Source organism: Lottia gigantea, assembly GCF_000327385.1.
Source record: "Lottia gigantea unplaced genomic scaffold LOTGIsca_418, whole genome shotgun sequence".
NCBI lineage: Eukaryota > Metazoa > Mollusca > Gastropoda > Lottiidae > Lottia > Lottia gigantea.
The window spans coordinates 18,333-28,857 of record NW_008709455.1 but is presented as its reverse complement, the minus strand read 5'-3'; the positions used below and the strand labels follow the sequence as shown (position 1 = coordinate 28,857).

Here is a 10,525-nt window from a genome sequence, read left to right as displayed (position 1 = left end):
AAAAATACCTTACTAAATCTCTCTCTACCCAAAGCTCTACCTCTCGCCACTGCCTAGACATAAAATTAATCCATGTTATAAATATATTTGTAACAGATGTCTCAGATATATCAAAAAGACGACTCAGTTCAAAATGAGTCTTGTATTGCCTAAGCTTGATAAGTGTCAAGAAAAATAGATTATCTATGCTTAAAAATTCAACTTTGTTATAAAAATAGCTTAGATGATAAGCACCCTCACCTAAACTATTAAGTGTAAATATAAAATCAGTATAATTTGAAAGACCAGTATAAAATAAAACAGCAGCATCATCCAGAATAAATTTTTCAATGTGAAATAAAGGTTGATTACATTGAGTTGAAGCTGAAACAAAAACAGGCTCTATTACTGGTTCTTCCTTTGACTCGGTAAATTCATTATCATCTGTTGAAACTTCTGTTATCTCCTTAATAGTAAACTCATCGTCTAAAACTATTACCTCTTCACTTGTGTTGTTGTTGTTGACATTGTCTTCCCTGGATAATCGTCGATTTAGTCTTGATTCATCTGTACATTCTTTAGACCACTCGAAAACTGATGGAACAGAATCTGTTTTACGTTGACGTCTCAAAGGTAGTGTGTCTGTAACCATAGAAATTAAATAGGTATAAGTAGAAGGTTACGTGTAAAAATGAACAAGCACACGTAAAAAAAAATCAAGAACATCTCATTGCACAAGTATTTGTGTACTCAGCAGCAATAATTTTCAATATACACAAACACAACCAGTTGTAAACAAAAACATGTTAAAAAGCATTGTGGAAATATTATATTACCTTGCCTGACACGCTATTGTTATCACTTCCATTGCTCTACCTAATTTTTCCCTGTCAATGATTAACAACCTGAAATAAAAAATCCTCTAGTTTTCAACTTGGAAAATAAAACCTGTGTACTGAACTCTGAAACATTCTGACACAATTCCATTTCTTGCACCACAGTTGCAGAGTTTTTACATACTTATTTACCTCTACACCTTTCATTTTAGTCCAAACTAATCCATGAATCTAAGAGATCAAATATCATTTCATCATTGCATGTCTAAAATTATTGAATTATGGAATTATTTGCATACTCTTACATTAATTTGTTTTATATTGCAGTACAATGTAACGGGAAAAGTTATCCAAATGACAGAAGTTATCAACATATTTATCCACAATACACACAAGAAAACTAGAACTATTACGGTCCATGATGGAACAGAAGCAGTACCTACCACAGCTCTTTTGCAAATTAAATTTCAAAACACAATAGAAAAAATTATTGCCACTGATGAGATCATTTCCAAATTGCTACAAACTAATGCATGTGAATCTTATGTGAAAATAACACATTAAAACCATTTGATTTGATTAAAAATACTGTTTGATTGATTATTGGGCATTATTTTACTATAAATATGTTTGTACAATTTTTTATAGTTTTTATATCCTACATGAAAAAATATTATCACTTCCAGAAAGTAAATATTATACAGGTATGGCAGGTATTTATTACAAATGTTCGATTATAATTAATTTTAAGTATTGCTTTGGATATATGTAATATGTGGAGCATGTGTATGGTTCTCATTAGGAAATAACTTAAGTTTTCAAAAGTGTTTCATGTTTTTTGTTTTTTGTCTATTCATTTATTATTATTATTTTTGTAATTAATTTTTTCTATTTTGTTTTATTTTTTTTTTATTGTTTGTAATATTTTTTTTTAATTTTCAGAAAAAAAATAGAAAAATTAAAACCACTGTGGCCAATCGTTCTCATTCTCATAGTAAAATATCAAGTCTCTGTGATTGAGAGATGTTTGGATTACAGTAATTTTCGTTCTTCACTAACACGTTTTATGGTGTTACTAGAAAGGAATTGCATAGATATCAATAGTAGCTACCGGTAGCTCCCCACTGGTAACGTCATAAAACGCGTTAGTTTTAGTGGAAATGCAAGAAACACAGACGTTGGAATGAAAATTGGAATGGTGCAAATTGATGCTATCAGTTTCCCCGATACACTTAAAAAGTTTAGAAAATCTATTTAAATATCAAATATGACAATAGACAGATCTTGGAAAGAAGCCAGTGATTGTAAGCGCTCCCAGAAGAGATTATGACAATTTGTCGCGTTACAGCTTTAATACATTGGATGAAATGTAGCAACCAAATCTTTTTATTTTGATGGGTCATCTAAAATTTCATTGTTATTTCAAATAATTCAAACATTTATTGTTTTAAAAAATGAACATACTTTTTCCCTTTGCAAAAAGATAAGGGCTTGTTGCTGGTATCTGGCAAGCTCTTCTGATAATGTCGTCTGCTAAAAACTCGACTGCCAATTGACTGTCTTCAGGAATAAGGACTGAAACAGCTTTGCCCAACTGCAATGACATAAAATATGGATTATATTGTAAAAAACAGTCAAATCTTATGTGCAATTGGTTGAATAGTACAATACTTGGTTTTTCAAGGTGTGCTTGCACCTTATCAGATATATATCCAAGATCACCACTTATTGTCTTGTGTAACTATGATGTGAATTTCTACTCACTTTTCCTCTGATTTCAAATAATTTTTGAGAGCGTAGGAGGTATTTCTTTACATCAGATAAATCTTCCATTAAACCCATCTCAATTTCATCAATACCTGTAGACCTACTCTTATACCATTCCAAGCTGATATATTTCAAATAAAACAGTTCAGGATTTCATTGTACATGGATCTCAACACACTAAACTATTGTTAATTTTTATTTTCATCATCTTATGGTATGTATATTTCATAACTCAATTGCTTTTTTAAAAACTCTAACTTTAATTTATATTCTGGGCTTGGCAGGGTTCGTTCTCCGTTAAAAGCCCTTTCATTTAGTATAGATTTGGCTACTTTTTTTTACATATGTGTTCCATTGCAAGTTTATTAAAACCATAAATTCTTCAGACTGAATTGTGTTGTCACCAGTATCAGAAAGGCGTTTCCTTCTGAAGAGCATTTCATATATGTACAAGTTTGAACTAATTTATTCCACTATCTGTAACTACGTTCAATGTAAAATTGCTGAATTAAAAAAAATATCTTGGATTACAATTTGTTCTCTGATGTTTTTCATTTTCCATTGTATTCTAATGAAATTTATACTAACAAAACAAAAAAAAAACCGTAAAAAAAATCACATTTGCTCATAATGTTAACAATTATCCGACTCCTTGTAATATATAGGCATATAAATATTTTCACTGTTTGATATACCACTGTTAAAATAGTGCTCTCTATCATTAATACAATACAAGTATTATACCAGAACCTGGAACACGTTTTACTCAAGAGTTTCATGCTGTGTAATATAAGTCAACTGATCTAATTCAGCCTGTATCCCTACTAATATACATCAGATATTTAATAAGAGATGGCATCTTAAAAATGAATTTATAACAGATATGCTAACAAACTATGTGATATATCGGTTCACTGTCATTTAATCACAATACTTTTAGCACATCCTTTTTAGGCACTGGGTCATTTAGGCACAGCGTTATTAAGGTACAGTGATTTAAGTACACCTTAAATTAATCACAATCTCTCCGAGAAATTTCGAAGGTTGCCTGAAAATATGCATGAAAACAACGCTGCTCATAATTTATCTTTTATAAACTGATTTACAGAAATTTTTTGTTGTGTACAAGTATTAGGGGGCATATTGAGGAGTTTGTTTTTGGGCATCATATCCTTTTAGGCAGCTATATTAAAAATAAAAGTTATTAAAAAAAAAACGAGACTGTTCACAAACTGTGTGAATTGTAACAGGAAATATTTATAATACACATGCAACAAATGAAGACATTGTACTTCTTTCAAACCATCTCAAAACTGTGGCGGGTAATATCGTTAGAATTCTGAAAAGCCAGGACACAACTGACACATGTATAGTAAATGCTTGGAAAGGTCTGAATGAAATTACATTATGTCAAACTATGTCCTTTAATAGATGAAGACTTCTATTAATATCATTTTCCTTAATATCAACACCAATTATTTTACCAACTTGTACTACAAGCTCATCAGTATAGATTCCCCCTCCACATCTGCGATTCATTGGTTCTGACTACTTTTCCCCTTAGGTACTGCTCATTCTCGTGTTGTTTTTCTGTCAATGCTACAATCAATTCATCTTTAAATTTTAACTCTTCCTCTCGATTCTCTACCTTAGACGTAAGGAATTCCATAATTGTTGTTTCCCACTTCCTTGGGAACAAAGATCCATCCGCCTCCTTACTTTTTTGATTGGCACGCAGACACTACTGGTGTTCAATATTTTCCTTGAAGATGGAATTCACTTCATTTATTTCATCTTTGGTCCATGGAATAACACCTTAAAAAAAACAGCAACGTACACAACTTGGCATTGATTCTATTTACGAAGAGTGGAAGTGGAATGTCTTAATAAAATGTACTGTAAATCTGTAAAAAGAAATTTCTAATAAATATGATTGTAAAACATATAATTTCAAAACAATCAAAAACAAAAATAACAACTACAGCCACACGTGGCACAGAGTAGGACCGATACACAAAAAGGCTAGAAATCCTCTTTACAATCCCTTCAATTCGTGTTGCTTTTGTTTTTTTTTTTTTTTTCAATATCTGTTGATTCCACCCCCAGAAGTGGCAACGTTTTAATATAATTTGTTATTTAATCTTAAAGAATTCTATTTGGAAGCAGACCTTTCAACCTCTGAAGATAGTACCAGTAGCCTTTTTCTATCGTCTCAACCAGTATCACCAGTTATTCATGCAAACAAAGCGGATTGGGCCGAACATGTTAATCTTGAGAAGTCTTTTTCAAAACTTCCTGCTGTTAAAATCTCTAGAAAGAGGTAAACAAATAACCTCAGAACAAAGGCGATTACTGGTGAAAACAATAATTGGAGACTTGAGATAAAATTCAGAAAGAATCACAACATCACAATTTCGTGTTATAGCAAAACGTATTATCGACAAATACGGTGTTCTCAAGGATGAACTGGATAGTCAAGTGGTTGGAACGGGCTATAGCAGTATTTTCAACCAAGTAATAAACCAAAATGATAATTTTAATCGAGGAAAATATACGAAGAAAAGGATCGAATGTTTAGTTAAAGAAACTCAAACCAAACTGACATCAAAGGACGCTTATGGGTGCATTACCTTCAACCCATCTGAACCTAATGTTGAATTCGTAGAAGAAAGTAGAAGGAGATTGTTGAAATGTCGTAAAGTTCAGAGGTCAACTGGACATCAGTTGAATATAACTTAAAGGAAATGTACCCTTTAGATTATTGCAATTGTTTCACAAAAATTTGAGGGTCAACCAACTTGAAAGGGAAATATGTTTGCGATTATTGGTGACATCTTCCTCGGGAAAAAGTTCTAATTGCATTGTACTAGTAGAACAGACCACTGTAAATCTGTTTGCGGTCATTTATTTCGGGAATGTAATAAATGTGGAGTGCAAATAAATAAAAATATCTGCAATAACTGTAAGTCTACATGTTCATATTCCTGACATAACCATAATACCAACCTTTAATGTATTTCATCAATAATAATTCTGATAGGCCTATTGGTTCTTTTAACTCAAAAGTACAATGTAATTTTCATTTAATATTTACTAAAACTTAAATGGTCTTTATCAATCACCAAACACAATTGTCACTCAACAGATATTAAACAAATGAAGAAAAGAGGACTGTCACCCCATATTGGCTGCAAATTGAAGATTCACTTTTTATTGATAAAATCCAAATTCAGTTTTATTTAAAATCCAAAACAGAGTGAAAGTAACAGAGAAACATCCCATGAACAATACTTTTGAAATTGACATAGATTCAGTTCTATTTATTTCAAAGGGGGGATTCAAACAAGGATCGTAATTATCAAAAATTTGTTTCGAATGGTGAAAGTTTGCAAATAGGATAAACATGTCATGGGAATTGATATAAATCATAATTCAATTCTTGTCGATTTCGAACAACTCTCTATTCTTTCTGTGATTGGAAAACAAGGGAAGTTATATTTTCACTTCCACCTGAACAACATCACTTGTAGCAATAGGTGGGTGATTTGGTACATCACTTGTAGCAATAGGTGTGTGATTTGGTACATCATTTGTAGCAATAGGTTGATGATTAGGTACTGATTTATTCTAATAAAATGCAATGACTCCTTTACCCCTTTCATGATTAAAGTTTGTAACTTAAACGAAAGTCTTTAACGAAAACAATGTATTTTACTAATTCATTTTTTTCCAGTCAAATATTCCAGGTATCATAAAATAATAGAACTTTGGGGATTATCAATTTGTTCAATGATTTAGAAACTGCAGGTACCATTTATTAATCTAACATCACAGAAACTTACCAGTTGATGATGTCATTTCATTTTCAGAATCTGATAAATGCCTCTTTCTTGATAGCCGTACACTATTAAAAAAATTTTTTTGTTGCAGAGTAGAATTGCTTGTTTAACCAGTAAAATAGTGAAAAACATGATGCAAGAAGAGTAAAGGAGTGTTTATTTAATAACATCATACCTTTAATCTCTTCCTCACTTTCTTCAGAGCTCTGTTGATTTTCGCACCATCCAACTATTTGAACATAAAACCGTAACATTAAGCAGAATATTTGGCATGAAATGAATCACATTAAAGGTTTAAAGACTTTGAGCTTTACATTGAAGATCACTTGAGAAATGTGAAACTATTTTAATTACCTTCATCTTGGCAAATTTCAGCAGCAGCATCAGATTCATCATTATTCTCTTCATCGTCGTCTTCATTCTCTTCATTCTTATCAGTGATTTTCAGTATAATATCTGTTAAGATATAATGAGGCATATTCAATACTATATATATATTACTTGGATAGAAAAGTGGGCTTTAAATTGATTTGAAAACAATAATGGATCTCTAATTATTTGCAAAGTTTTCAGCTCTGGAAAACATGATATGTGCGAAAAATGGTCTTTAAAAACTTTTGACACGTTAGTGAACAACTGGTTGACTAGCAAGATACGCCCACTTCCCTGATAAATTCTTAGTACAATGTATATCAATTTGTGTTAAATGGTTCCAACAATCTAAATATTGTTGACTTCTTTTGATCACAAAATTAAATGAAATTCTGAAAGGCAATAATTCAATTCGTTAATCGAAAAATCGTCAATTTCAGACTCGTGAAATTCCAACTTGTCCAAGATCTTAACAATACAAATAATCAAACCAGATTTTATTCAAATCAGATGAAAATTGTAGTCTCTATCGCGTTCACAAGCCAATTGTGATGCGTTTTGACTAAGTCAAGGGCGAATACTCGTAACCTATTCATCGGAAAATCGTCAAATTTGAACTTGTCTAAGATCTCATGAATACAAATGATTTTCAATAGGGTGTATTCTTGGGTGATAACAAACAATCATGCCACGTTTCGTCAAATTCCGTCAAGAATTGTTCCTTCTAGAGTGTTTACAAGCTAAAAATTGAACGCGTTTTCAAGAACAATGGCAATAACTCATACTAAATATTTTTCGATTCTTCTGATTTTCATCCGTGGTGATTACTAACACTCACACCAAGTTTCGTCAAAATCCGAATTGTGTTTTGTAGAGTGTTTACGAGCAATTGTGGACGGACGGACCGACGGATGGGGATGGTGACGGCAATATACGCCCCCCATTTCATGTGGGCGTGTAAAAATTACCTCTTGTATACACCTGAACTTGCATATTGGGGTCAACCTGCTTTTTTTTTTATTACAGGTAAGGATCCTTCCTTTTGTCCCTATGTAAAAGGAAATAAGCATTAGATGACAGAAAAGCAACCAAACAACTAAACGGTTTGGTAGTTTCCTCAAATGTTTATAATCATATACTTACTAGAATCAAACATTTCTGACAACAGAGTTCATACAGATCATCTGAGCAAATTTCCTTGACATCTGCATGACTTTCCAGACAATATTTTATCATTTTCCATGACCAATTTCACAAAAATCATGGATGGAAAGAACCACCAAGGCCGAATATATTTGTACACTTATTGGCCAAGATTAAGAACAATGTTTCGTTTATTTCAAGAGGTGATATCCAGGAATCATACAGAGCACATTTTATCATTTTCCATGACTAATTTAATAAGAATAAAGACGGAACAGGTAACTTAAAATATTCTTGATCATGATATTTTTATTTACTAACTAAAAAAGATCAATAAAATTAGAGGCCGGTATGAAATATCATTTTTCCAGATCATTTTGACAATTTTCCAGAATTGTCATGACTGTCCCTGATATCCCTATACAGTTTTATTATTCCTATTATTAAAGAGGTGGGAACCTGGGGGACTTCTCACTAAATTCTTAAGTCTGACTTACATAAGAAAAAATCCAACATTTGTGTTTCAAAAAGAAATCTAAGCATAACTTACGACAGAAATACTCTGTCATAACTTTTTCTTAAATAAAAAAAAATGCTTCAAGATAGGTGAACTTTTCTGTCGTGAAAACTCAAAAAAATATGCAATGTTTTGGTATTTATAACTTTGTAAACATGCAGCATACCTGATCTCTGCTCGAAAGGTACAACGTCTGCATGACAGATCAATCGCATTCCTAACATAAAGCCTAATTGTATGGGAGAACATGAACTTTTTTCTCAGGCTTATTACATTTAATGACTTCACTAAAATTTACATTATTTCTTTTATGTTGTAGATACCTCGTAAACTGTCCTAAAGAGGTTGTTTTCAAATCGTATGACTACAAAGTACCAATTCCAGATAATTTGAAAAATTGATGTGAATCTATACTTAATATGATTAAGGAGAGTAGTATATGAGCTCATAGATTGGTCGCATTTTTCCACATTCCATTTCATTTCATGGGAAAAATGCGACCAATCTATGAACTCCCAAAAAAAAGACCGAAATTCCCTACATTTCAAGCCTTACCGTTAAAAACTCCATGGCAGCTGGACCCTAACACAGATCGCCTCCGATAAGTGTGTAGATATCCAAACCATTAAATCAAAATAAAACCTAGAAGACGGAAAGAACCGTTAAAAACTCCATGGCAGCTGGACCCTAACACAGAAAAGTCTTGAATAATGAAGCCTTACAAGTAATGTAAGCAGATATAAATATTTATATTATTTATATTCACTTTAAATTTGTAAACATTTATATGTCCCCTCGTATTAGGACAGCAATTCTGATTGTCAATAGACATGGTACGACCTTGAGCATCAGGATCGTATGTAGTAGTCATAGTAGGCTGTTCATAGGTAAGAGAGTTAGCACCATTATTCCTCAGCCAGTACACAAGAGTCACATGCCGGATCTTCACTTCATCAAACAAATTAAGATAGGATGAAGTCTGAGTCTTTATCGAACCAGTAATTCCAACACAGATTAGAAGTGTAGATTCCTTTAGATCCAAGGTTGAATTCATGAGAAGATTTATGTTCAGAATGAACAATTCCTTTGTAAATTCTCTTCATAAAGCTAGATCTTCTACGATATGACCTTCTACGAACTGGAGCACGCCTACGTCTATGGAAATACCTCCTACGACGATTAAAAGACCTCTTCTTAGCATAAAAACGCCTTCGGTTAAAGAAACGTCTTTTCCCCATGAATGCCATCTTTAATGTCACTTTAAACTGCAACTGACGTTACTAAGGAACATGACGTCAAACAGGAACCAAAATGACGTCAAAAATCTTTTATTGATTATCAGAAGTCCTCTCTCAAAATTGTAAACAAACAAAGGGACGTAACTCATTGCTTATCAGACTACAAAACATTTTGCTATCAATTTTATAATCTGACTTTTGTGATACGGAACAGGTACAAAACTGCTGTCCTTGTTTGAGAAGAGGAAAATGTGGAAGTTGTGTTTGCAGTAAAAAAGGTGGATGTGTCGACAACTGTCGAAATATGGGATGCAGATATAAATTGCAAGATAACAAGGTAACATATCATTCTCAATTTTTTTATTTATCTCTATTTCCATGTATCTAATTCTAATATATCATAATACTATCATTGTTCGTTTTTCTGTAAACCTATTTGACAACGTCTAAAGCTTTCCGTGCCCTAATTTTCAGACCAAAACTTCACAGAACAGGGCAACAACGTCACGGTACCATCCTTATGCTTCCTCAAGCAACAGAAACTGTGGTGAAACAAGCAGGAATACAGAGCTTCATGAAAGGTGTATACCTGCAGAGAAAGAAGACGAAGAGAAAAAGAAAATTATAATGGTAAATAATATTTTGACATAATATTCATGAACAATCCATGTATTCACAAATATTTCCTGAATGCTTCTGAATTTATCATTACAGGAAAAGGTTGATAATATGTCATTAGAACAGTTACGTGACAAAGTCAAGGAAGCAGCACATGTCTTCCAGATCACCTATTTCCATTTTTTGATTCGGAATCATCAAGCACCCTCCCACGTC

The 10,525-nt window shown here is 32.4% G+C and overlaps 1 protein-coding gene across 1 annotated transcript in view; it reads right to left on the bottom strand.

Annotated features, from left to right (window-relative positions):
- Positions 1–4,436: 4,436 nt before the first annotated feature.
- The window catches only part of LOTGIDRAFT_175811 (hypothetical protein), a gene marked incomplete at both ends in the record, with an annotated part of 24,325 nt that continues 18,236 nt past the window's right edge, over positions 4,437–10,525 (bottom strand). Inside the window, 2 exons of the mRNA XM_009060331.1 lie at positions 4,437–4,486; positions 6,776–6,877. Of these exons, the coding sequence (XP_009058579.1) occupies positions 4,437–4,486; positions 6,776–6,877 (152 nt within the window). The remainder of the gene's footprint in view (positions 4,487–6,775; positions 6,878–10,525) is intronic.